Source organism: Phyllostomus hastatus, unplaced genomic scaffold, assembly GCF_019186645.2.
Source record: "Phyllostomus hastatus isolate PE091 unplaced genomic scaffold, TTU_PhHast_1.1 phas_contig_159, whole genome shotgun sequence".
Lineage (NCBI taxonomy): Eukaryota > Metazoa > Chordata > Mammalia > Chiroptera > Phyllostomidae > Phyllostomus > Phyllostomus hastatus.
The window spans coordinates 4,513,471-4,539,224 of record NW_025333640.1 but is presented as its reverse complement, the minus strand read 5'-3'; the positions used below and the strand labels follow the sequence as shown (position 1 = coordinate 4,539,224).

The 25,754-nt window shown below is 61.1% G+C and overlaps 3 protein-coding genes across 11 annotated transcripts; 1 reads left to right on the top strand and 2 right to left on the bottom strand.

The window, feature by feature from the left end:
- Positions 1-42: 42 nt before the first annotated feature.
- Positions 43-9,825, bottom strand: MIDN (midnolin). Of its 5 annotated transcripts, none has more exons than XM_045830878.1 (9): positions 9,713-9,825; positions 7,876-8,522; positions 6,745-6,832; positions 6,478-6,540; positions 4,372-4,500; positions 3,973-4,287; positions 3,611-3,758; positions 3,134-3,394; positions 43-2,074 (listed from the first exon to the last, which is right to left on the bottom strand). In XM_045830878.1, the coding sequence occupies exons 2-9, from the start codon at positions 8,106-8,108 to the stop codon at positions 1,797-1,799; spliced, it is 1,515 nt and encodes a 504-aa protein (XP_045686834.1). In that variant the 5' UTR covers positions 8,109-8,522; positions 9,713-9,825; the 3' UTR covers positions 43-1,796. The 5 variants fall into 5 exon arrangements, with proteins under 5 accessions (XP_045686834.1, XP_045686835.1, XP_045686832.1 ...); XM_045830879.1 differs by lacking the exon at positions 9,713-9,825 and adding an exon at positions 8,611-8,746 and having other exon boundaries at positions 3,611-3,755; XM_045830876.1 differs by lacking the exon at positions 9,713-9,825 and adding an exon at positions 8,611-8,740.
- Positions 9,826-12,578: 2,753 nt separating this feature from the next.
- ATP5F1D (ATP synthase F1 subunit delta) lies at positions 12,579-14,748 on the bottom strand. The gene is made up of 4 exons (XM_045830882.1): positions 14,517-14,748; positions 13,851-14,004; positions 13,228-13,316; positions 12,579-13,096 (listed from the first exon to the last, which is right to left on the bottom strand). The coding sequence occupies exons 1-4, from the start codon at positions 14,655-14,657 to the stop codon at positions 12,974-12,976; spliced, it is 507 nt and encodes a 168-aa protein (XP_045686838.1). The 5' UTR covers positions 14,658-14,748; the 3' UTR covers positions 12,579-12,973.
- Positions 14,021-25,715, top strand: LOC123813697 (CACN subunit beta associated regulatory protein). Of its 5 annotated transcripts, none has more exons than XM_045830866.1 (10): positions 14,021-14,322; positions 19,215-19,328; positions 19,412-19,551; positions 19,802-19,866; positions 20,206-20,350; positions 20,582-20,753; positions 20,979-21,116; positions 21,608-21,818; positions 23,004-23,187; positions 24,086-25,715. In XM_045830866.1, the coding sequence occupies exons 2-10, from the start codon at positions 19,233-19,235 to the stop codon at positions 25,140-25,142; spliced, it is 2,208 nt and encodes a 735-aa protein (XP_045686822.1). In that variant the 5' UTR covers positions 14,021-14,322; positions 19,215-19,232; the 3' UTR covers positions 25,143-25,715. The 5 variants fall into 5 exon arrangements, with proteins under 5 accessions (XP_045686822.1, XP_045686825.1, XP_045686824.1 ...); XM_045830869.1 differs by lacking the exon at positions 14,021-14,322 and adding an exon at positions 15,462-15,560; XM_045830868.1 differs by lacking the exon at positions 14,021-14,322 and adding an exon at positions 15,903-16,777.
- Positions 25,716-25,754: the final 39 nt, after the last annotated feature.

The following is a 25,754-nucleotide window of genomic DNA, read 5'->3' as shown; positions in this document are numbered from 1 at the left end:
GGCATGTGAGACCACCTCCCCACCCGGGGGGAGCAGGCGGACTTTCACTTGTGTCATTTTCTCTTTATTACTTGAAATCACTGTGTTTGTGTAGGTTTTTTTTCTTTTCATACAGGAAACTCACGAAAGGTGCAGGCACACCTCACAGCCTGACCCCCACCCCCAGGGCGGGTAATGCTTTCTTCAGGGAGCCATAGTGAGGGCTGGGGGCTGGGCAGGGCCTGTTCCTGCCTGGGGCTTCAACCCTCAGACCCTGGGGATACAGACATTACTTAAAAATTGTTTAAAAAAACAAAACAAAACAAGAGAACACACATTTAAATATCCAGGACAATTCTTCAAAAACAACCCGCCCTTTTCCCCTTTTGGAAAAAAAAAAATCCTTGACCCCTAACCCTCTGACCCCTCCCAGCCCACCCTCCCACAAAAAAAATTTACAGAGCTACAGTTAACACATGATGTTCACATCTGAAACCATTAACTTGAAACACATAAGGGGGAGGGTCGAGGACCTGGGGTTCATCTACAGGTAGGACAAAGGGAGGGAGACAGGCAAGGGGTGGGGTGTTCTATAGGACAGACAGGTGGTGGTGTGGGGGGGGGGAGGCCCAGACATCTCCATTTATCAGTAAAAAAGTGAATGAAAAATAAACACCCCCACTGAAATGGCCCCAATAGGGAGGGGGTCTGTCCCTCTGCTCTAGGGGCCAAAGACCCCTGGGGAATGGGCATGAATGGGGAGGTTCCAAATTAGACCAGCAGCAACCCCCCCCAGGGGGTTAATGCTACACAGTGTAGCCCCTAAACATGCGATTCACAGCTCAGCACCCCCTCCCCTCCAGGTTGCTGGAGGGCCACCCCCAGACAGTCCACAGGCCCAGCTCTCTCAGGTTGGGCTGAGAAGTAGGGCCGGGGGCATCTCCCTGGCCCCACAGCCATTTCTCTCCTGATTTTTCAAGGGATTCCCAACTACTATTGGCTCAGTCAGAAAATTAACAGTCTATAAATACCCCGAGCTCAGAAAGAAAAATGGGGTGGGGGGGCGGGGCCTGGAGAGTGGCATCAGAGGATATAGCACAGTGCGTGGCCGGCAAAGGCTGGCAACAGGTCTGTTCCCGTTCCGCCCTTTCCTGCTAGAAAAGGGTAGCACGTCATCACCCAAACCCAAGGTAGGCTGGCCAGCCTCTCCCCCTGAAACAGCTTTTGTTTTCTGGGAAAAAGAAACCAAGAAAAAAAAGTACAGACGGGGAATAGACAGCCACTGGTTGGTGTAGCTGCGGGTCCTGTGAGGTGTTGGAAGCCCTGCGGGGCCCTGCTGGCTGGGGGAAGGCCAGAATTGGCAGTGGGGGTTCTCTTCTCTGTGGCCCCCTCCTGTCTGTAAAGTGCATATGAGGCATCTACATTTTTGACTTAAACCTGAAGAGGGTGGGGGGCTGCAGAGCCAGTGGAAGGGGTGGGGCAGCTTCCTCATCTCTGCTCTGAACCATCTGGAAAGACTGCTACATATGTGGAGCTTGGGGAGATGGGCAGGGAGGACCCTGTGTGGCTGAGGCAGGGCAACAGAGGAAATGATGAGAAGGTGGGGAGGTGTGAGCTGAACCGAGGAGGCAGGAACCCAAGGCAAAGGAGGGTTTGGAAAATCGTGGTGAGAAATGAAATAAAAATAAAATAAAATAAAAAAACAGAAGAATGCTGGCCAGAGAGGGAGGGAGGGGCCTCCTGCAGTGCCCACTGCCTGCCCTCCTGAGCTGGGCAATACTCTCAGCCACCCTGGGGAGGGGCGTGGGACAAGATTCCTAGGCAACCACGAACTCTGACTTGATGTCAGGGTTGACTTCTGGCTTCCAGACAGATTCCTCGAAGTCAAGGCCCAAGCCCGCGGCCTCACTGGGGCTGCCACTGCTGCTTCCACTGCTGCTGTCACTGCGGCCAGCCTTGCGGCTGGGTGGCCAGTGGTAGGGGCCACGGGCATCCCGCCGGGCCTTTCTGCGGAGCCGTTTCTGCTGGAGCAGCAGCTGCAGGCGCTCCACCTTGCAGCGGGTGGCTCGGTTCTCTGTCTGCCGCAGCCGGTCCCCTGTGAAGGAGGCAGTGACCGTGACCCCCTGGGAGAAACCAGACCCCCAGCAAATGCCTCCCACACAGCCCAAGCCTCCTGGACACTCGCTCCACTCACTCTCCAGTAGATCTCTGGGATCTGTAGGTTCATTAAAACTTGCTACAGCCCTGGCTGGGTAGCTCAGTTGTTAGTGTGTCATCTCATATGCCAAGAATGCAGGTTTGATCCCCAGTCAGGATACATAAGAATCAATCAATGAGTGAATCAATAAGTGGAACAACAATCTGTGTTTTTCTCTCCCCTCTCTCTTTATAACAATTAAAAAAAAAAAAAAAAAAGGGCCCTGATGAGTGTGCATCAGTTGAATGGGCATTGTCCCACAAAGCAGAAGGACACTGGTTCGATTCCCAGTCAGGGCACGTGCCTGGGTTGTGGGAACAGTCCCAGTAGGAAAGCAGTCGGGGCACATGGGAGAGGCAGCCAATCAATGTTTCTCACATTGACGTTTCTTTTCCTCCCTTCCCCCCTCTCTAAAACTTGTTCCAGGGTCCAGCTTTGAACCTTGTCTAAGGCAGGGCCATGTCTAAGACAGGCACTTGGGAAACATTCATTACATGAATTAAACACAGATTGAACCCTTCCAGCTGCTTCTGTGACTGAGAAGAACTGCCTTAGCTTCCCCTTCATGGCCTGGGCTGGGGGGCGCACCAGACACAGTGGTGTCACTGGTCAGTGCGACTGCACATTTACAGGGTAAAAACAGGTTGGGAGACATGGGTTGTTGTGTGGGAGGGGAGGCTGGGTTCCCTCCTTGGCCTACTAGGCCATTCACAAAGGATCCACTTGCCACCTGGAGAAGGTACCTGAATGGAGTAAGGAGGAAGTGAGAACAAACCCCCTTCGGGAGGGTACAAGGACACTTTGTGCCCCCAACACACAATCCCTTTTCTTTAGGCTCTCCCAGAGCAGGCTGAGTAGCAGCTGGAGACTCCCTAGCTTGAGATGGGTCAGCTGCTCGGAGCAGCACACAGAAGGGCGTTGAGTAGTGAGGATGGGCAGGGCACCCTGGACACTCACCCGTGGGCTTGCCCAGGCGGGCCTGGCTCAGGGAGGCCGGAGATGTGGCTGCCAGCTTCTCACAGGAGGTAGTTTTGGGGGCGAGGTCTGCGGCGGGTGAGACTGGTGCACATTGGGCGTGGCATCGCAGTTGGGTCAGTGATGGGGGCATTCCCTGGTAGTGCCTTGTGGCACTCAGGAGGTCATTGAGGATCTGCAGAATGGTTCCAATGTCCCGTCGTGGCCGCCCGCTGCTATCCTGGCAGTTGGGGTGCAGCGTGCCTATGGGGCGCAGAGTGAGTTGGTGAGTGCCCAGGGGTAGGACCCTGGGGCCAGAGTGACACAAGGAACCCCCCAATGCATGAGGACATAAAGCCTGCTGTAAGGTCACGAGTGTACATGGAGATCACAGGGGGAACTGTGAGAATGTCCCACCCACCATGTATGCGTGTGCATGTGACCACTGCTGGGAAACAAGTGGAAACCACTGACACCTACCAGAGAAGGTCCCTGAGAAGACCCCCGGGGCGTGGTTCACGAAGCTCTCGATAATGGCACCAGGTTTGCGGGAACGGGAGGTGGGGCTGCTCCCAGGGGTGGATGTGGGGCTGGCCCGGGTGCTGGTAGCAGGGGAACAGTCCATCTGCTGATGGGGGAGGGGGCACATGAGCTTAGGGTACAAGCACAGACCTTGGTGTTCAGGGTCTAGGAATTACCCACCAGCCCAGGGTCCAGGGACAGCCTTTGAAACAAGGAATGCAGTAGGGTCTCTGAGTCCCTGTGCCAGCCCCTCACCCCCAACACCACATCCCAGCAAAGCCCAGCCTTGGGTTTACAGGATAAGCCCTTCCCAGACTCACCTCGGAGCAGGTGGTGGGGGCCGAGTGGGAACGGAAGGAGCCGGCTGTCACAGGTGAGGGGGATGCAGGCGCAGGGCTGGTGGGCACTGGGGGAACTCGGGCGGCACTGGACAGTGGCCGGCAGGGAGAGGACATGGGGGTAGTCATGCTGGGGTCCCCACGGGTGGCGGCAGCTGCAGCGGCAGCAGCAGCCAGCACATGGCGGTGTTGCAGCGGGGCGTGCTGGGCCGCAAGCTGAAGCTGGACGAACATCATGTGGTCACCCACTCGAAGAGCCAGGGTCAGTGGCGAGCGGCCCGACAAGAAGTCACTGACCTGTAGAGAGTGGCCCATCAGCCCCAAGGTACCAGTCCTAGGCATCCCCGTCCCGTCCCAGCCCAGCCCCCCATGCTGTGTGACCTGGGGCCTCTCGCCGCCCCTCTCTGGGCTCTGGGGTCCCTGTCGGTGCCACGGATGCTTAAATAAAATGAATCGGTATTTCCGGAAGCCGCCTCCGCCAGCCCGGCCCGGCCCGGGCGCCGCTGGGGGCTGTGGGGGACAGAGGCAGGTCAGACAGGGGGGCCTGGCCCTCCCTGGCCAGCTTGGTTCTTTTAAGGGGAAACTGAGGCCAGAGGGGGCGGGGCCTAGCTGGAGGTCACTGCCCTAACCCTCACCTTGTATGTTTTCCTCTCCCTCGAACCCCCAGATCCTCTCTGCATACGTTTATGGCACAGGGAACTATCTCGGGCCCCCTCCCAGTTAAACCACGGGGGTGGGCAATGAGTGGGTGGAATTGCTGGACAAATTCTTCATCCTAACCTTTGCTTTCTCAAGATAAATATTTATCTGTCCTGGGCGGGGCAGAGGCTGAGAGGCGTCACTGCTACGGGAGGGGCCGACTGGTTCCCTGGAGCCAGGGTCCCCCAGGGCCTGAATGCGGCCCACACAAACACGAACCCTCCAACTGGGGCCCCCTTTCACAGAGGGTGTGGGGTGCCTCTGACCCCCAGCTGCACTAGGGCCTGGCCAGCATAGAACTCTCCCCAGGGGCCGGACTGGAGGTTGGGGGGGGGGCGGGGGGGGGAGGTTTCTGAGAAGTGACACAGGCTGGATGACTCAGAACAACCGCCTCCCAGCTCTCCCCTGGCAGCGGCTGGTGTAACCTTCTGTGCTTGGTGGCCTCAGGGAAGAGGCGAGGGAAGCAAGCAGTGCAAAGCCCCCAGCCCCCAGCCCAGTCTGCATGACCCTGCCTCATCCCCAGAAATGCCCTTTGCAGGAAGAGCAACTGGGGAGCCCCCTCCACTCCCTCCCGCAACTTCCTCCCTGGGGAGGAGGAATGGGCAGGCGTGATGTGGTGGTGCCAGGCAGGGAGCAGCCCTGGGAGTCCAGTTGATCCACCCAGTGCCCCCCCGCACCTCCCTCCTGACGCAGGCACCCCAGGGCGGATGTGAACCAAACACACAGGGCCCCCTTGGCAACCACATTTCCCCTTCCCCCAGGAGAAGGGAGCTCAGTTCACATCTGCCCCAGGAAATTAAGAGCCCCCTTGGGGCTGCCAGGACCCCTGTTCTTCCCCTACCCCACACCACCAGTCCTGATGACAGACCACCCAGTTCCTGGCCCCTCTTGTCTTCCACACTAGCCTGCTGGTGAGGGCAGGATGCTACTTGTCGGGGAGGGGGCGAGGGCCTCAGGCAGGAGGAAGGGAAGCGGCTGAGCAGGTTTCCTGCGGCTGGCCAGCCCAGACAGGGAGGCCTAGAACCTGCCCACCCCCTCTAGGGGAGGGCAGCAGCCTGCTTCCCCCACCCTGGCAGCAGGCGGATAGCTGAGGCCTGTGTCACCCTCCTGGGAGGAGGCCCTGCCGCCAGAAAAATGAGAAAAGGAGGGGGGAAAAAAAGGCTGCAACAAAACCGGGAATCTGGGTGTGTGCCAGCCCAGGCCTCCCTCCTCATCTCCCTCTAGGCTGGTTACTAAATATTTTCCTAACATCCTGTGTTGGCCTAGCTGGGTGCCTAGTTGCCCCCCCACCCCTCCCCCTTTTGGGGCAGAGAACAAAGGCCAGAAAGAGGAGGGGGAGGAGTGACTATTCACCCCTCACAAAGGGGTCATGGAAGGCAGAAGGAGTGTCACCCAGGCCAGCCCCTCCCCCCCACCCCGCCCCAGCTTAAATTTTATAAAGGTCACTCCAGGGAAACTTCAATGGCCCTAGAAGGGGGTGCTCAGGGACATAGGCCCCCAGGGGTGGGAGACTGGGCCAAGGTCACCCCAAAGGCAGGCTTGTGAAAGCTTGACCCCCTCCTCCATGGCAGCGACCAACCGTGGGAGAGAAGGCCCTCAAGGTCAGGTGGTGTTTGGGGGGAGGGGGAAGAGGAAGCTGGGTGACCAGGCCAAGATGTCAAGAAGGTGGGGCAGCAAAAGTCCCCTCCCCACAGGTTTCCTGGGAGCACAAACAACCCCAGGCTCTCCAGAGGGGCTTGGCACTGGGCCTGCTACCCACTGGGCTAGGAGGGACGGCGCATATCTCACCTGGGTCTCTGTCAAGCTCTCCAGGGCCTGCATCACAGACTGTTCTGGCCTTGAGGCCTGAGACTACAAAGAGAGGGAGGGGAGGGGAGGAGACCCTGAGTATGCATTCTGGGCCAGGCACCTGGGCTGGGAGGGCCCTGATAGGTGGGGAGGTTGGGAGGGGGGTGGCTGCCTTGGAGGGCAAGGGAGCCCAGACTTGTGTGATGGGGACCATGCTGGCATGAAAGGGGGCTGCCCGCCCAAGTTGGGGCTTCCTCAGCCATTTACCATGAGGCCCGCCTCCACGGTGGGCACGAGAGTCAGCTTGCTGCCATCCCCCACGCCGAACTCCTGCAGCTTCCCCGAACTGAGCCGGCTGGTGGGGGTGGGGGGGGAGGAAGGAAGAGGGTGAGGCTACAGCATAGACCAGGCAGGGACACGGAAGCAGAGGCTGAGGGAGAGGTCTGTGCTTACTGAGGTGAGACAGTAGTTTTTCCACCCATCTCTCACTGGCCCTTAGACCCAGGGCACTGAACATGGGGCGAGGTTCACTCTCTGGCCCTGGGACCCCATGCTATTGATTCAGACCCCTTCTCTAAAGGAACACCATCTCTGGACTGTGGCACCTTTACACCTCAGCAAGGCAGTTTTCATTACCCGGGCCCCATTGTGCCCTGTGACACCCTCCCAGTCACCCCAGGGCCAGCCCTGCCTATAATTTACCCACTGGGGCCCTGCGCTAGTCTTTGTGGGGCCACAGGGCTTAGCCTTTAGGGGCTTTGCCCAGCCGGGCTCCCCCTCCTCCCTCCCTCCCTGGCGCAGGCTGCCGCCGTTCAGACAAAGGAGACCCTCCCCCTCCCGCCCCTCCCCCACCGGGGCCCCTCCGCTGGGGATGGACACAGCGTGTCCCTGGAGGCCCGCGGGAGGAGGGCTCCCCAGCCTGGAGGCGATTTAAATACCATGGGGGAGGGGGAGGCTGAGGGGAGCGCTGGGTGGCGAGAACAAAGGGGGGCAGAGAGAGGCAAGTGGGGAGAGACAGCTAGCCGCAGAGGGGGCCGCGGAGCAGATGCGTAAACTGGCAGAAGACGAAGGCAGGGGAAGCGACGGCAGCGCACCCCACCCCCGCAGCCAGGAGCACCGCACCGCCCCGGGGCTCCTGCCGTCCCGCGAGGGGGGTCGCCTAAGCCCAGCCGGGGCACTCTCGAAGCCGCCTTTGTGCAGCGACCCCGGACAGGGGAGGGGGCTGAAGCAAGCAAGGCCGAGCAGAGGGCGCCCGAGAGCGCGCCACCCCCACCCCCCGCGTTTGGCCGCCCCCTTCCTTCCCCGAGCCGCGAGCTCTTTGTTCCCGTCCGGGGGCCGGGGCCAAAGGGGGCAGCAGGCCAGGGGTGCCCTGGGGCCGGGGCGGCGCGCGGTACTTACGTGTCTTTGTGGAGCAGCGCCAGGCGCTCCTTGGGTACTTTGAGCCGCTGGGACAGCCTCTTTCGCAGCCCCTCCACCGTCTCGTCGGGGGACACAGACAACTCGTAGCGGGTGCCCGTCGTGCTGTGGATGGCCAGGCTCATGGACGCCACATCCGCCACCGGGCCTAACTCGCAGGCACCACCGGGGCCCCCGCGCCGGCAGCTCCGGGCGCCGCCGGGCTGCGGCTCCATCCCCTGCCCGCGCTAGGGGGCTGGGGTCCTCGGGGCGCCGCCAATCCTCGCCGCACCTCCGGGCAGGACAGGGCAGGGGCTCCCCGAACCAGGGTCTTCGGGGGGGCCACTAGGGACGAAAGGCAGCGCGTGTTCCCTTCGAGAAGGTCCCAGGAGCAAATGGCGAATCAAGAATCCCAGTGGCGCTCCGGGGTCGCGTCGGCTCGTTGGGGCGCCTTCCGGGGGTGGGGACAGCACTTTCGGCTTCTTTCAAGGGCGGCAGGCGGCGACCAAGACACCGCGGTCGGGGGGGGAGGGTCCCAAAGGAGTCAGCGCCCCAGGCCGGCGGAGCTTAGTGCCGTCTGCCGCTCGGGCCGCGCTTCCCGGCGCGTCACCTCCCTTAGCAACAATCGCCGCCGCCGCCGCTCCGAGGATCTGGGGGTGAAAGTAACAAGAAAAAAAAGTTATACTGTAGCAATGTTCCAAGGGGCGGGGTCTCCGCCCCCTCCCATTCACTACTTACTCCGCCGGCCCAGCGCTGGCCAATCGGCGCGCGGCGAAAGCTTAGTAGGCCGTGCAGTCCAGCCAATAGGAGTACCCGCGGCGCTGCCCCACGTGGCCGCCGCGCCCGCCTCTGGCCCCGCCCCTGTCCCGGTGGCCAAGGGGAACGCGGCGGGGGCGGAGCTGGAGCTGCAGAAGCCGGCCCCCACGCCCCCGCCCGCGCTGGGGGCCATTCATAAGGCCCGCTGCCCACAACAAAGGGCGAGCAGCTCGGTAAGGCGCGAGACCCCGGCCGGGAGTAGTGCGGCGTGAAGGTGGGCATTGTCCCCGCTCCAGAAGGGGCAGGATGTCGCGTGGCCTCTCCCCGCGTCAATCCGGGAATCTACCGCGGGCGGAAGCGAGGCAATCCCCGTGCCTCATGGCTGGGCCCCTTTCGGCGGCTCACGGATGGGCTTGACCCTTGGGGGCATGAAGTCTCCACGAGAAGTGGAGCTGAGGGCGAAGTCTGCATACCGGTGACGTAGCCGGTGTCGGGAGCAACCTTCCCGCGCCGGTGCCACCTCACGTCCCACCCCAGTCTCGCGGGCTGAGCCCGCTTCTCGAGTCGCACCCGCCCGAGCAATGACGTGACGCGGCGTCCCTGTTGCGCCCGCGCGCACCGCTCTGTTCGGGGCTGGGGTGAGTCAGCAGCGCCAGCGCGCCCTCTGCCGGGCGCATCCGGGAGCGCGGCCGGGAGTTCTGGGGAAGGGGCGAGAGGCTGCTGCCCTCGACAGGAGTGAAACGAACCGACTGCGGCCTTGAGGGGAGCCTCGCTATGAATGTGAAGCCTCTAAATCAGGAAACTGGGACCGTACAGCGGGGGAAACTGGCTGGAACAGCAACTAGCTCAAGGTCACTCTGAGGAGGGGGAGTGCCTAGGGTGAAGGGGCGGGGCGGGGGCTGAGGTCCCTCCACCCGGGTGCTGGCTGTGCCTAGCTCCTCCCATTCCAGGTCCCAGGGTTGCTTCCCAGGTCTGAAGATATCCCGAATTCTGCCTGCCCCAAGAACAAAGAAAAGTGAGACACCCTTAAAAGCCTAGAGTGGGGAAGCCCTCCTTGGCCCATGAGATCTCGCCCCAAACTCACCGGGCGCGGCCAGTCGGAGGTCACAACAGTCCTGAATGTACCCAAGCAAAGATCAAGTGAGCGGTGGCCGGGTAGGTCTGGGGCAGAGCAGCCGGCCCGAACCTTTATCCGCGCCGCCTTCCCTGGGGTGGAGTTTGGGCGGGCAGGGGGCGGGGGTGAGGGGAAACGGGCTGGCGGTGACGCAGGCTCTCCCCCGCCCCTCCCAGCGGGCAAGGGCCCTGGGGCGCCGCCCGGCCTGGGCTACTCGCCCCGCAAATGACTGTGCTCCCTGAATGCCGCTGAACCCGGGACGCACCCCTGCTCGAGCCACAGGAACTGGGTTTCGGGGTGCACAGTCGAGTTCCCTGTCCCATTCTTTTTCTGCCCCTTCAGGCTCTGTGTTTCGGCCTGAGGGCGCTCGAGTCGCGGGTGGGGGACGGGAAGGGGAGCAGAGTCAGCAGCGCAGGCCAGGAAAACAGGCTGGCCGAAGTCACCTGCCTGGAGTAGGGGTGCCCCAGCAGGCGGCCTCCTGCATCCCTTAACAGTGACCTCAGAGGGCATTTAGGGAGCGATTAGCCAGCGCCAGGCCTGCCTTGTGCAGCCAGTCACCATAGGTCCTGTGACCTCGGGAGGGTTTTAGCCTCTAGAGCCTGTTTCTCCCAGCTGGCCGTGGGCTGGAATGAGAATGCAGCATGCCTCACTCTGGGACCTGAGGTATGGGTCTCTCACACAGACCCAGAGATTCTGTCATCACTCATAATGCAAGTTCACAGACCGCTGCCCATCCTTTGGGGTAGGCATACCCCCCTCCACCCATTTTACATACTGGAAAAGATCACACAGACAGGAATGTGGCATGTCCTTTCTCCCTGCAGTTGCCCAGGGTGGGAGGCTTTCTGAGGATGATCTTGGTTGGTGGTGGGGCCTTCTTGGTCTTCCTGCCCCCTCTGCATAGAAAGGGACCCCAAGTACTATACCCCTGTCCACTTATCTGGTTTTTCCCTTTATCTGACCTGCCCAACCCCACCTCCAACTCCACCCTGGCCATCCCTCCCAGGGCTGGGCTCTTTCTACTCTCACCCAGTGTTCCTGCGGCCTCTGCTCCCACCCCCATCACACCCAGACACTCCCAGCCCCACAGGGTCAGTCAGGGTCAGTCAGTGCTGGGTCAGCAGGAGGGAGTCGCTGGGGCTGGGGTTGAGGCATGAAACAAGTTTGCCACACACAGAAGATGGTGCTCCAGGAAGTGGAAACAGCCAGTGCAAAGCTCTGCAGACTTAAGTAGCTGCAGGCTGAGTGGTCCAGGGTGGACGATGTTTCCAGAGAGAGCATGGAGGAAGAAGAGGAAGCAGGAGGAGCGGGCTAGGTGGGACCCTTAAGGAGTAGGTGTGTTGCTCTTGGGGTGGGCAGAACTTTGTGCTCTCTGGAGGGGCCCTGACCTTAACTCTGCAAATCTAACTTAAATAAATGTGCTAATCTATCGCCTTCCTGTTCCTTCCCTTTTAGTGTATCCCCATAGTTCAGCAATTCTCCCAGGATGTGAGCACAAGTATACCAGAGGACCCCCTTCTTGCCCTTATTAGGACCCAAGCCTACCCTATGGAAGAGGTCTCAATTCCTAGTTCCTGGCCCTGTGGCCTGCTCCACCCTGGACCCCTCCTATCCCAGGTCTTGGCCCTGCCAGAACTAGCACATGTCAGGGGGGCAGTGTCCCCAAAGCTCACAAGTCTCCCACAAGGGCTGTGCTATGAGGGCCCAGTTGCATCCCGTTGTCCCCCAGCTGGAAGCTAAAGCCTCTCAGGGCGGGGCCAGGAGACCCCTGTGGTGGGAGGTGCTGGAAGAGTGTCTTGATGAAGGTCTCCCTCCTTCCCTGGTCTTATTTATAGTGCTCAACCTGGCCAAGAACTCTAGGACCTTGGCTCTGAGCTAAAGACATGGAGGGGTGGGGCTACACCTGTGACACCCCTGGCTGTCACAGCTTCTCTGGGCTGGGGGTTCCTGGGAGGTGGGGGACTGCTGCTGGGGCCTCATTGGTCTGAGAGTAGGGAGACCCAGACACACGCACCTCCCTGCACCAAGCTGTGGGCTTGCCTGGAGGCCCATACACTGGGGTCTCCCACCATGTCAAGAGTCAAACACAGGGATGACAGTCACTTACATGAGACTGTGACACAGTACTGCATAGCAAATCACAGCTGATGACACGCCCCAGGGTGGCCTCCCTGTGTGTCACGGGGAGGCCCAGGCTCTTCCACACAGTCACTCCCCTGGAATACCCTGTAAGCTCTACCCAGGCTCAGGGCTGAGAAGAAGGCACAAGAAAACTCATTCATGCCTTAAAGCCCCCTGCCTACCACCGGAAGCCCAAGTCTGGGTCACCTAGAGGGTTACAAAAGGGAGGAGGTGGGGAAGCAAAGTGAAGGTATGCTCTACCAGGGCCACCCCTCCCCAGATATCCCACCTCATTTGGGGCTGGGGTGCCAGAGAGATGGCATCACCACCAGGGGTTAAGCAGCCAGCCAGGGCTACCCATGGGCAGGGCCAGCGCAGGGCAGGGTCTGTCCTTTCTTGCTGGAGCAGGGGCAGGGGCAGGGAGACCACAGGGTAGAAACCACAGCTTGACACCTGACAGGACCCCAGGTGTCTGTCTAGCAACCCAGGCTTGGCCCAAGAGCCACAGTCATCTCGTCACTTTCTGTCCCCATGCTTGGCCCCACCCTCCTAACCAGCTATCACTGGCTATGCCACCCCCTTCCGTTCTCCAGAGGCCCCCAAGGATCTCTCAGGCCACAACCTCCAAATCCCCAAGGCTGAGGCCCTACCTCACACGGAGTACAGGGTTTGAAGCCCATTGCCCTGGGTAGGAGACAAAATCAGCACACACAAGTGGGGTCCCTGGTGTTTAATGGGGTGCAGGCCAAGTGGCAGGCTGTCCGAAGAAGGTGGCGGGGAGCAGAGATCTCTACAGAGGTGAGAGTGGCAGGCAGCAAGTCAGGTTGGTGGTATCTCTGAAGGTGGAAGGCCAGCCCCCCAGGGGACAAGTCCCCCCAAAGGCAGAACAGGGTCTCTGACCTCACCTCCACCCAGCAGGCCTGGTCTCAGGGAGTGTGCTGTAGGAGACACTGGCACTGCGCTGCCCCCTGGTGGCTGTGTTGGCTAGCATGGCTCCCTCCCAAAGGAGTTGCCCCCACCCAGTCATAATGGACCCATGGGAGCCGGTTCCAGCCCGTCCTACTCTGGACCTCGGTTTCCCTGCCGATGCTGGTGAGGGACACGCACTGCCTACTCCAGGGCCTTCACCAGGGCTTCGTTGGCCTCGATGCGGATTTGGATCTCGGCCCTCGTGGCCTCGTCCGCTGCCCCTGACAGCTCCGACTGTGCTTTCTCCAAGTTTGCCTTGGCGGCCTGCAGTAAATAGGTGGGTGGGTGGTGAGGGCCAAGCAGAGTCCCTGGCCTGGCACCTGCTTCTCCACCCCCAAAGCCAGGAGCTCTTAGCTCATGCCTGCTTAGTGCCTCAATTCCCCCGGGACACTTACTGCCAGGTCCAGCATGTCCAGCGTCACTGCCTCTTCGGCCAGTAACTGAACTGACGAATCAGCATTCACTGTGACTGAGCCGCTGCTCACTGTGGGAGGACTGGGACTGAGATCACATCCAGGCTCAGGGGAAACCACCAGCCCCAGAACCAGGACAGTGTCCCCACAGGAGCCCTGGAGGTCCAGCGCAGGGGATGGGCAAGTGGAGAGAACACATGGGACCAGGGGACCACCAGGGGCATCTGCGGGTGGCAGGTGGCTGGGCATGGGGACACAGACCCTTCCCTTCACCTACCAGCTCCCTAGCTGAGCAGAAATCAGGCTGTGTTTGAATTCTGGCTGAGGCTTTGAAGATTGATGCTGGTGCAAGGCCTTCTTAGAGCCAGTTTCTTCCTCCACAGGTTTCCTTCTCTAAGTCAGGAGCCCTCCCAGCATGGTTTTACGGTTCTTCCCAGCATCTGTAACCCTCCCCCAACCTGCTACATGCTATTTAACCACAGCCAGTCTAGAGCTGAAGACTGCAAGATGCTTCTGGCTTGCTTCCCAGTGTGTCCTTCGGGTGCCCACAGTACTTTTCCTTGCCATATCAACGGATATGGGGACCGACCTTCTGCTGAACTCACCAAAGTATTTGGAAACGGTGCCATCCTCAGCGTGAACAACGACCAGCCCTGGCCGCAGGACCTGCAGGGTAGGCACGTGGGCTGCCAGGATACCGAAGGCTCCGGTCTGCGTGGGCACGTCCACCTGCCTGACGTTAGCACCGTTGAAGAAGACCTGGAGAAGACACACGGGGAGCAGGTCACTGCAGGCCAGTCCCACTCCATCAGGACTCCTCAGCAGTGAAATGGGCTGGGGCAAGGCTGAGTGCCATGGGAGACACAGAAGCAGCGGCGCTGGGGCGGACGCTTGGGGTTTGGTCCTTGGGCAGTGTCTCAGTGCCATCATCTGTGAGAGCGAAATCCAGCCACCCAAATCCTTCGGCAAAGAGATGCTGTAAGGATACGAGGACATGCCTCAAGGGAGGAGCACACAGAAGGCTCTTATCTCGGGAGAGGTGTCTGCAACGAAAGGCAATGCCAGCTTGAAGGGCAGGTAGGGCTCTTGGGCGTCGGATTCCAGGTGGAAGGCCCAAGAATTCGGGGGTTGTGGGACTCGGATCCCGGGTCCGTAATGGGGGTTGGCAACCTGAGAGTTGGGGAACTCGGATCCGGAATGGGAGCCGGGGTTTCAGACCCAGCCTGCGTGGGAGAGGGGCGCGGATCCTGGCTCCGAAATAGCGTCCGCACCTGCGTGGGTGATGCGAAGGTAAAAGACATTTGTCCCGGGCCCGCGGCTGGGGCCGGGGCGGCCGCAGCCTCAGCGTAAGCGCGGGCCTGGCGCACGAGGCGACCCAGGCCGGGGCGGCGGAGCAGAGCGGCTGGCAGCATAACGGCAGCGGCAGGTGGTCAGGGTCTTGCGGAACACGGGTGGCTTGGAGGGCGAGGAGGACGACGCGCAGGGACGTCTGGGAGAAGGATTAGACTCGAGGGCGCATGCGCTGAATACGACCCCGCCCCCCCCACCGTGGCTACGCGCGACCCTAACGACGCGCTACTGGGCGTGCGGCATGCTGGAGGTTGTAGTTTTCGGCCTCAGCTCAGGGTTCACTTGTCAGTGTGTGGGACGGATGTCACTTAGACGGTTCTGCATGGGGAGATCAAAAGCTTGCGCGTAGGAGGAGACACTTAAGTTGAATTCAAGATTTGGAGAGCGCTCATTGGATGCTAGGGGCTAGAAAGAAATCAGAAATATCAAGACTCCACTTCTGGTGTGGGTGGTGAGAGCGTTTTACAGACATTCAACGTAATAACTAAGCAAGTCATATTGTATGTTAGGAAGGGACAAGTACCTTTTTTAAAAAAAGTGCAAAAGAGCGTGAAAAGTGGGGATGAATCATGTTGCAACTGAGAGAGGTTCAGGAATCCCGGGAATCGCATCCAGCGTGAGCAGGACCTTCCGTACTGTGCTAGCACGTCTTGGCTGCAAAGTCCGAGACCGCCACGAGAGGGCGCCTCAGTGTCCAAAGATGCTCTAGTCGCACCCTCGCCCGGCTGTCGCCCCCACGTGCCGCTGACGCAGGAGCGCGTGCGCGGGCGGCCCGGGGTTCCGCTGACATCACCGCGGCCTGCGTAGCCTCGCTCGCGGCGCTGACGTCGCCGCCGCGCCTCCGCGGTCACGCACAGGGGTGGGTCCTGAACCTCCGCCCCCGACCTTGGGCTCGGGGAAAACGCTGAGTCGGGCTGAACGGAAGGTTCTTTGCTGAGAAGCAGACGAGTGCAAGGCGCAGGCGTGTGGGTGTCACTCCTGGGCCCGGGGCTGGTGGTCTGCGACGCGGGGCTGCTGCAGAGGTTCCCAACCCCAGGGGCAGCGTGAGTCCTAGCTCCCTGCAATGTCCAGGCAGGCGCTGAGGCCACGCCCCTGCCTGGCAGCACCTATGCCAAAAAAGTCCTCTCCCAGCCCTGGTTATAGGGGAGTGTGCATTGGGAAGCCCTACTCACGTGTCTAGGAGTGTATTGTGTGCGCAGCCTGACCTCTCCTGGAGGCCCGGACCCATTAGCGAGGCCTTTATCTACTCGATTGCTCAAATCCATCCATTGGACTTTTTTCCAATCCCCATTCTAGTGTGGCTCGTGGGCAAAGACACCACCTGTTAGGTCCAAAAGCTGAGGTTAACGTGTAATAAATACCCTGGCGGACCCATTGGCAAGGCCTGACCACTCAGCTCAGCCACCTGGCCACCATCAGTGGCTTGCATGGTCCCAGCCTCCTCCCCCTGCCTCAACATGGGTACCTTCTCCACATACAGCCAGAGGAACCATGTTATTACTCTGCTGAGAACCACAAGCTGGTTTCCCCTGCTCCCTCAAACATGTCGGTTTTCTGCAAACATACTTTCCTACCTTGGGGCCTTTGCACATGCCATCCTTATTTACCTGGTGCCAACTTTCCTGGGTATTTATCGACTCAGCTGCCCCCTTTCTCTCCTTTAGTTGTGTCACCCTTTCATCCACTCAATAAGCACATTCTCTCCTAGGTGCCAGCCCTGTGTTATACCTGGGAACCCAGCCTTAAATGAGTTCCTGTTCCTGGAGGTCATCATGTAATGGGGACAGGGGATACAACACATAGAGGGCCACAGCGAGAAAAAAAGTGCAGCAGAGGACAGGAGTGTGGGGTAGTGGTCGCCATGTTAGGGGACATAGCCAAAAGGAGAGGCAGGGAGCCTTTGGTATTTGGGAAATGTTGAAGGGGCCAGGGAGAGCCTCTTACAGCTGAGCTGGGAAAGAGTGGTCTTGGCCTGGGGCCTAGGAGTGCAAATGCCTGGAGGTTGAACTTGGGTATTGCTAAGCATTGTGGGCCTTCCCTGGAGAAGAAGGGGTGTCGTTATGGGGTCTGGAAGGAATGGGATCAGGACCAGACTGATGGCAGGTTGGTGGCCTATGCATCTAGAAGGACAAGGCACGATTTTCGGAGAGGAAGAAGAGGAAGCAGCTTTGGGGGTTGTCAGGTATGGGGTTTCTGCAGGGTAGTTCTGCTGTCACCGGCACTGGACAGGCCCCGATGGTACTCTACACAGGCTGTGTTCTATTATCTTTGCTCGTCCCAACGAGGCAGGGCGCACCGTGAGCCCTAACAGTGTCGCTCTCACACGAGAGGACTTGTGCCTGAAAACCCCGAGCTGTGTATACACTGAGGAACCCCAAACTGGAGAAAGATAAGGAGGGGGTCTGTGCATTCCAGGACCCGGGGTTGGGGAGAGTCGTGCATCCCACGGCGCTCCTCCACACCCAAACCTTTGGGTCCACCGGAAGGGTCTACGAATCTTGCTGCAGGGGCTGGGGGCGGAGATCAGCCGCGGCGGGAGAAAGCGGCTCGGCGTGGGGAGGGGGCGTCCGGAGCGCAAGCTCCGCCTCCCCTTACCCCCTCCCCCGCTGCCGCCGGAAGGGAAGGGGAGGCGGTGGCCAGTGCGGACTAAGCCAGACGCGGCGGCGAGCGCGGCGGGGGCGGCCGGTCGGGGACCCGGCGGCACCCAGCGGGTGGGAGCGGGCTCGTAGCCAACGCGGTCACGTGAGCGGCCCCTCCTCTCACGCCTGCCTCCCCCGCGCACCGGGCTCTCCATTCATAAATTCTTCTGCTCCGCGGCCACCGGGCGCCGGAGCCAGCTGGGAGCGCCGCGCATCTCCGCCCGCTGCCAATGGGCCGCGCGCCCCGAGACTGAGGTAGGCGCGGCGGGCCCGGGGCTGCACCGGGGTGGGCGAGGGGAAGGCCGGGACCGCAGAGCCCAGGATCACGGTCGGCTCTGGTGCCCGCCTTGGCTCGGGACCACTGTCCTTTCCCGGCAAGGCACGAGGAAGGTACCGGAGAATTCGGGGAGGGCGTGGGAGCCAACCCGCGGCGTTCTGCACCTCGCCTTCCGAGGCTGGAAGAGGGACCCCCCCCCACCCCATGCCCGCGCCCTCTCGGGCCTCAGTTTACCCCTGGGAAATCCATGCTTGCTGTGGTGTTTCTGCCTCTTGGCTTAGCCCGAGGTTTAGATGTGCCTGGAGCCCCTCTCTCTGCCTGTCCTCGGTCGTCATCCCCGCCCCCGGGGCCGGATGTAAGCTTGGGGAACCGAGGCCCAGGGGGACCTCGGGGTCTAGCCCTTGGGGAACCTCCGCCCTCACTCCGGTCCCCGCCCACCCGAGAGTCCACCTATCTTCCTCCCCCGCCTCCTGCCATCTTTTCTGGTCTCCTGTCATGTCCGTGCGCCTCTGCCCCCTCCCCCTCCAGCCTGAACTCATTTCACAACCTACATATGCGCGCGCCCTACCCCGGAGGAGACGGGAGCCGGGGCCAGACCCTGATCCGCAGCGTCGAGGACACCTGACTTTCGCCAACACCCACCCTATCTTTGGGCCTCAGTTTCCCCCGCTATCTCGTGGGGTCAAAACCCGAAAGAGTTGGGGACGCTGGAGCCTGTGTACAGGTTTCCCTTTCCTCTGGGGAAGGACCGAGAGGGAGCCCAGACTATTCAATGCTGCCGGTCATCGGGTTCCAGTCTGAGATTCCAGACTGCGCCCCTGTCTTTCCCGCTGTGGGGAGGGTCAGGTGCAATGTCTGGGCAGTCCCTTTCCTGAGTGCCGGGCCCCTCCCCGGCCTCAGTTTCCCTCAGCGTAAGGCAGGCATGGAGGTCTGCCAGCCCGAGCTGGGAGAGCCTGCTGGCGGAAGCGCCCGGCCTCGGGCTGGGCACCGGTGCGTGGGGAGGCTCGCAGCAGCCATTTTGCCGCCCAGAGCCCCGCATGAGTCGCTCTGCAGGAGGCCTCCCCCCCAGCCCCGCCCCTCCCCAATACTCCCTGGCAACCCCCCCCCAGCTCAGCCTGCTAGCTCAGTCGCCATGGGAACCAGATTCTACAGGGCTGGGTACAGATGCTCCTTCTTTGGCTTTTTCATTCCCTCTAGCGATCAGTGGAAGGAGGCCTTTAACTCCCGAGTCATGACCCTGGAGTCCCTGTGCTCAGCCACTCTGCCTGGCTCCCCTAGGTGGACTACCGGTCCCCGCTAGCCTGAAGCCAGTCTCCTGGGGTGGCCCCTCCCTCTCCCTTGATGGGGCAGGCAGGGCCCTGTGGTCTCTTGGGGTGGTGGGCATGCAGGTGTAGCTGACACTCTCAGTTTCCCCATTTTCCTAGGGGTGCTTCCCCTTCCTGGGCAGGGCTCCCAGCCCAGCTACCTTGCCCATCCGGCCCCACCAGCTGGGGAAGCAGGTGATACACACACACACCTTTGTCTTAAAGATGGGGAGTTGGAGGTCCCTGCTGGGCACTGATCTGAGGTGGGTGGTGGCGGCCTCTGGTTCCCCCCACCTTTCTGTGAGTCACTGCCCTGCGTGGGCTCCTGCTTTGACTCCCTGGGATGAAAGAGGGGGTGGGTGCCAGGGAGCTGGAGCTGAGCAGGCCCTGCCCCCACAGGGCCCTCCTCACATCAGAATGCAGCCCACTGCTATCATGGCCACAGCTGCCACCACTGCCACCGCAGCCACCCCGACCATGACGTGGGACAACACCACCACAGTCCACCCCACCGTGAGTGATGGGGTTAGGGAGGGAGATTGGTGGGTTGAGGCCACTAGAGTCCACAGCAGGACCTGACCGCTGCCACCCCACAGGCAGAGCCTGAACCCATCCTGGACAGCTACATGCTGCTAGTGGTGGTGATGTCGCTCTTCGTGGGGGGGACCCTTGTGGTCCTGTCTGGTGTGTTGCTCCTGTGCAGGCGCTGCTGGGAAGTCCACCAGAACTTCAACAGGTGCGTGGCCACCACCCCGCTGCTTTCTGGGGGGCCCTGGAGCAGGGTGAGTGTCTGACAGCTGGCCAGTGAGGAGCAGGCCCACCACCCCTGTGCAAGGGCAGCAGTGTTTGGGAGCGACAGGTGTAAGGGGTATCTGTGCAGGGACCCCATCCCAGCAGGTGGGATCCAGTGAGCTCAGGGCACTGCCAGTGGCACGAGCCCTTCAGGGACACTGGCCTACCTTTCTCTTCCTGTTGTCCTGCCCCAGAGCCACAGAGGAGTTAGAGAAGACCACCACCACCTACCTGGACAATGGTACCCATCAGGTCCAAGGTGAGGCCTCACCCAGGCCCCGCCCTTGCCCAGGCCCCGCCCCCCCATCCACTCTTGGGCCTCCCTTCTTGGGCCTCCTGACCTTCTGTGTCTGTCTGTCTCCCCCACCAGACTGGGCGCAGCTCGATTCCGACTCATCTCTGTTTCCTTAAAGCCCACGCGTAGGTCCTCACAGGCGCATGCTGAGCGAGTGAGTGTGTGAGCGGATGAGCGAGTGCCCGCCCACCTCCCTGTCCATCCTTGGCGGTCAATTGGGCCCCCTCGCTCCCTCCCAGGCCAGTCCCGCTCATAGGTAGCCAGCACCAGGCTCGGCCCACCCTTTCTTGGCTCTCCTCACAGACCCCGAATTGAGGGGGGAGGACCTCGAGGGCCAGGATGCAGAGACCGAGCGCTTCCTGTCCACCAGCTCCACTGGCCGCCGCGTGTCCTTCAATGAGGCAGCCCTGTTTGAGCAGAGCCGGAAGGCACAGGACAAGGGCCGAAGGTAAGGGGATCCCTGGGTGGTCAGCACCGTCGTCGGGGCTGAAGCATGGCCTCGCTGCTGAGCTCACTGGGCAGACTTGGCCTCTGCTGCGGGGCCACTCATGTTCTCCTTTCCCCAGACCTGGCAGGGTGGAGGATGGGGCCATGGAGCAGTGGACTGTGGGCAGGGGGAATCTGGCCGAGCACAGGGACCAGCTGGCTGCTCAATGACTGGTGGGCATGCTGGGCACAGGTATACCCTGACAGAGGGGGACTTCCATCACCTGAAGAATGCCCGTCTCACCCACCTGCACCTGCCACCCCTCAAGATTGTCACCATCCATGAGTGTGACTCCAGTGAGGCCAGTGCAACTGCCATGCCCCACCCCACTGCCCCTCCCAAGGCCAGCCTTGCCATATTCCAGGTGAGATGGAGGGCTTGGCAGCCAAACCTGGGCTTGCTGGGAGGGACCCCCACCCTTACCTGGCAGGTGGCACCTTTCCCTTTCTCTGGTCTGGGCCCCTCATCTCAGGACGGGAGGGGGCTGACTGGGATGCATAGAGGGGGGCTGGGTCCAGCACACCCCCTCACCCGCCAGTGCTCTTTGACCTGTCACTGCTTCCTCCTCCACCCTGGCTCTGTCCCACAGCCCCCGGGGAAGGCCCTCATTGGCCGCTCCGTGGGCCCCAGCTCCGCCCTGCCAGGTGACCCCTACAACTCTGCCATGGGCCCTGCTGACTTCGAGATCAGTCCCTCTGCATCCAGTGACTCCGGGGAAGGCGCCTCGGTGAGGGCTCCCATGTGTCCCTTCCCTATGTCCAGCTCCAGAACAGGTCAGCCTGTGGCCTCCCATCCTCTACAGCTCCCCTTGACCCAGCCTGGTCCCTGCACAGGGTCCACAGCACACAGTGGGTTCCTGCAGGCTGGGGAGGCTGCCCATGGGCATGAGCCCTGCGGGGTGGGTAGCACACAGGACACAAGCACAGCTGTCTCGCACACCAGTGTGCTCACACGTGCACAGGGCACTTTGGCAGCTGGCAGGGTGTGGTTAGGACCCCAGCCAAGTAGCAGGGTGAGCACTTCTGGACATTTACCCTTGGACCCCCTCTGTCCAGGGCTGGGGAGGACAGAGCTGGCCCCTGGGAGCCTTTTGGGCAATGTCTGGGGTAGGAGGAAGAGCTCCATGTTCTCCTCTGCAATTGGCCTGGGCGGAGTAACAGGTGGGAAACAGTGGGGAAGGGGTCCTTCCTGCCTGAGAGCATCTCTCTTCTTTCCTAGCTGGATGTGGGTGCTAGCAACACCAAGCCTAATGGGCCTGGGGCTTCTGTGGGGCCCCAGGAGGTGGGCCCTGGCTCTGGGGCAGGCCCTGTCCTGCAGTTCTTCACTCGCCTGAGGCGCCATGCCAGCTTGGATGGGGCCAGCCCCTACTTTAAGGTCAAGAAATGGAAGCTGGAGCCCAGCCAGCGGGCATCAAGTCTGGACACAAGAGGTGAGCTGTAGCCCCTGGGATTGAGGGCCACGGGCCCTGCCCCAAGAAGCTAGAATAGAAGGCTCAGAACCCAGGGTGGGAGGGGGGGTCTCTATTCCTGAGGGATCTCCAGCACCTGCCCTATGCTGGCCAGTGGGTACCCTGTCCAAAGTCTCAAAGCTGGTCAGGCAGGGGCCCAGAGCCATGCACCAAGCTTATATGGGGACCCAGATGATAGTATTTTTAGCTTTGCAGCCAGATTGTCTACAGTGGTGGTGGGCAGTATACAGCATGGAAGCGAATCTGGCCATGTGCCAATAAAACTCATTTACAACAGGTGGGGGCCCATTTGGCCACCCCTGGACAAATGACAGCAACTTCAACACTGCAGACCCTGGGGCACGTGGGGTCATGGATGTAGGGCTTCCTTGTCCTCGGCCCAAGGCAGGGCTGGGCAGGAGCACGGGAGGTGGGCACCGACAGCTGGAACCAGCCCTGCTCAAAGGAGCTTAGGCTAGACCAGGCCATGCCTGTGTTTGCTGCCTTGTGGAGGAGGCAGGGAGAGGGGACAAACAGTATCAGAGAGAGGGGCATGGCTAGTGACAGTGCCAGCCCCTGGTTGGAGCCTGGCTCCAGCTAGCACCAGAGAGGGTGGGGTGAGTTCCAGCCTAGGTGCTCCTGGCCAGGGAGGGCAGGTCTGTCTTGCTGCCCTGTTGGAGCTCTGAGTGCAGCTTGTGATTCTTGAGGGTGACTAGAGTCAAATGCAGGTGCAGAAGCACCTAGAACCTATTTGCTAGGTGATTGTCCTCTCCACTCCTGAGGCCTTCCCACTGAAACTTCTCCCAGGTCCCCGTGGTGAGAGGGTCTTGGCCCCTGTCCAGGTGGCCCAAGGGCAGGCATGGGGCTGGCAGGAGAGGGCTTCATCTCTTCCCTCACCCCCCTAACCTGTCCTTCCCTCTTCACACCTGCCTGCATCATATCTGCTATAGTTTAGCTGTGCCTGCCACTAGGTGGCCAGTGCAAATCCTTGCTCTAGTCACGCCTATCTCCCCAGGCTTCTCAGGGCACTGTTGCTGCCTTGGCACAACCTCACACCTGTACAGAAAGGTGCATGTTCATCTGGCCTAGGCTGGTGCCTACAGACCTGGGGGTGGGGCGCAGGGCTGGGAGGGGCCCAGGCAAGCTGACGTGCCTCCCTCTGCACAGGCTCCCCCAAGAGGCACCACTTCCAGCGGCAGCGGGCAGCCAGCGAGAGCATGGAGCAGGAGGAGGGGGACACACCCCACATGGACTTCATTCAGTACATTGCCAGCACAGGCGCTGCCATGGCCTTCCCGCCCCCCTGCCCCTTTCTGGCCAGCCCCACCAGCCCGTCCCCCGCTCTCGGCAGGTATTTTTCAGTAGATAAAGGTGCTAGGGGTGGACCTGTGGGCCCCTGCCTCACCCCATCATCACCCGGTAGCCCAGGGAGTGAGTTCCCCACCCTGTCTGCAGGGCAGACAGGCAGTCAAATTCCTCCAGTGCCACTGCCCCTCCTGGAGGCTGCCTCACTAGGGCCACCTCTCCAGCATGGATCAGAGGAGGGGAGCAGGGGGAAACTGGAGAAGGGCCAAGGGGAGGGTGGGGACCCTGACGATAGCCCCAGGGTCACCAGGACTAAACGTGTGTTCAGGCAGGGCTGCTGGGGGTCCATGCATGCCAGGGCAGTGCCCCTTCCCAGTGGAGTCCTCGGCCTGCGGGGACCCTTCCAACCTGCTCAGGCTCCTTCTCAAAAACTGTCCTGATCAGTCTCTGCAGGACCCCCTCCCCAAGCCCAAGGGCAGCTATCCTGAAGCTCTGGGCCATATCAGTGAGATAGGGGGTCAAGGGAACAGGGTGGAGTTCCTACAATTGGACACTCCCAGGTCTGGGTAGTGACCCCTTCTGATTGTGTATCATCCCCCTAGTTTGTTATCAATCCAAAATGGTGGGAGGGTATGAAGTGGCTTATCCAGTCACCCAGGGATAGGGGTCCTCCACACCTGCAGTCACTCTTTCTGGGTGAGGAGCCACAGGTATTTGGATCACATGTAAGACACCCTGGGTGAAAAGCAGGCTCCAGGAGAGCTTGGATGTTTACCCAAAAAGCATCCCCTACAAAGGAGACAGCATTTTTAAAAACTCACCTTCTGCAGAGCCTGGCCAAGGTGGAGAGTCCCCATCCATCCCTACCCTCCCTCCCTGACCAAGCAGGGTAGCCAGGGAGGGGATAGGGGGAAGGCCCTCTGACGGTTGCGCCTGGCTTGCAGGCTAGAGGTGGAGGAGGAGGAGGCAGGCGCCATGGGAGGAGTGAGCCCTGAGCCCCCCACGGAGCACAACGTAGGTGGTTCGGGGCATGAGCAGCAGCTGGAGTCAGACAGTGAGCGAGATGCAGGGCCGGAGCAGGCCCAAACCACCTACCACGACATCTGGAGCCTGCGCGCCTCGCTTGAGTTGCATGCAGCCACTGCCTCAGACCACAGCAGCAACGACCGTGACTCAGTGCGAAGCGGCGACAGCTCTGGCTCCGGGGGCACAGCGCCCGCCTTCCCACCGCCCTCGCCACCGCCTGTGCTGCGGTCTTCGGAGGGTGAGGTGGGAGGGCCACGCAAGCTGCTGCAGATGGACAGTGGTTATGCCAGCATCGAGGGGCGCAGCGCTGGTGATGATGGGCCTCCCAGTGCACCCCAGAAGCGTTCCTCCTCCATTAGTGCAAGCCATGCGGCTACCATGGGGGGCAGCTTCGATGGGGCCCAGGTCGAGGAGTCCACCTGGCCTCCCAGCCCACGTGCCTGGCCCCGTCGCACACCGCGCCGGGACTACAGTGTGGACGAGAAGACTGATGCGCTCTTCCATGAGTTTCTACGCCATGATCCGCACTTTGATGACGCCCCGCCCACTGCTGCGCGCCATCGAGCACGCGCACACCCGCACACCCATGCACGCAAACAATGGCAGCAGCGTGGCCGGCAACACAGTGACCCTGGCGAGCGAGCCATGCATTCTGCACCGCCCGGGCCCGACCCCCGCCCCACACGTGCGCCTTTGCGCCGTGGTGACAGTGTCGACTGCCCGCCGGACAGCCGCACAGGTGAAGAACCGACGGCTGTCCCAGTGTCCACCATCCCTGCCATCGAGGAGGAACCTGGCAGCGGGTGCCCTGGATCAGGCCTGTGTGCCCAGCCCTCAGGGGCACTGCTGGACAAGCTGGCAGCTGGCCTCGAGGATAGACTCTTCCTGCCACACCTTGCCCAGCCAGTCAGTGCAGCCCCCACACTGGCTGCAATCACTGCAGCACCCACGTCGCCGGACCACAGTCCTGCCTAAGCCCCGAGCCCCTCTCCAGCTCCTATCACATGCACAAGGGCTCTGCAGATGGACATACCAGGGGCACGAGGTCCAGGTGCGTGTGCACTGAGATCTCATGCACAAGTGTACTGCCCTGGATGCCCACGCTGCCCCAGTGCGCATGTGCCCAGTCCCCGTTGGTCACTAAGCTGGATTCCTGTGTTACTTCCAGGCACAAGGACTCTGGCCCTTGTGGCCCATCTGGAGGGAATGAGGCGTATTCTCATCTTTGCACTTTGGAGGAACATATTCAACTGTTTTTACCCCAGACAGTGTGGCCTCTAGATAGTGTCAGGCTGTCATTCGCAGGAGGCACAAGCGCAACATACCCTTCCCTGGGCCAACTGAGCCTCGAGGCATATCTGGGCTGCAGGAGCTGAGTCCACACCAGGGTGCATGCTCTAGGCCCGCTGGAACACGGACTGCAGTGTACTGAGGATCAGTGGAGTACACCGGCATTGCTGCCAATTACTGGAAGCCGTTCTCACCACTGCGTGTGTTTGCTGCAGCCCAAGCCTCCTCCAAGCAATAACCACACCACTGCTGCCCCCAGGCCTGGACAAGAACTCCTTGCAGTCCCCTCTGGGTATC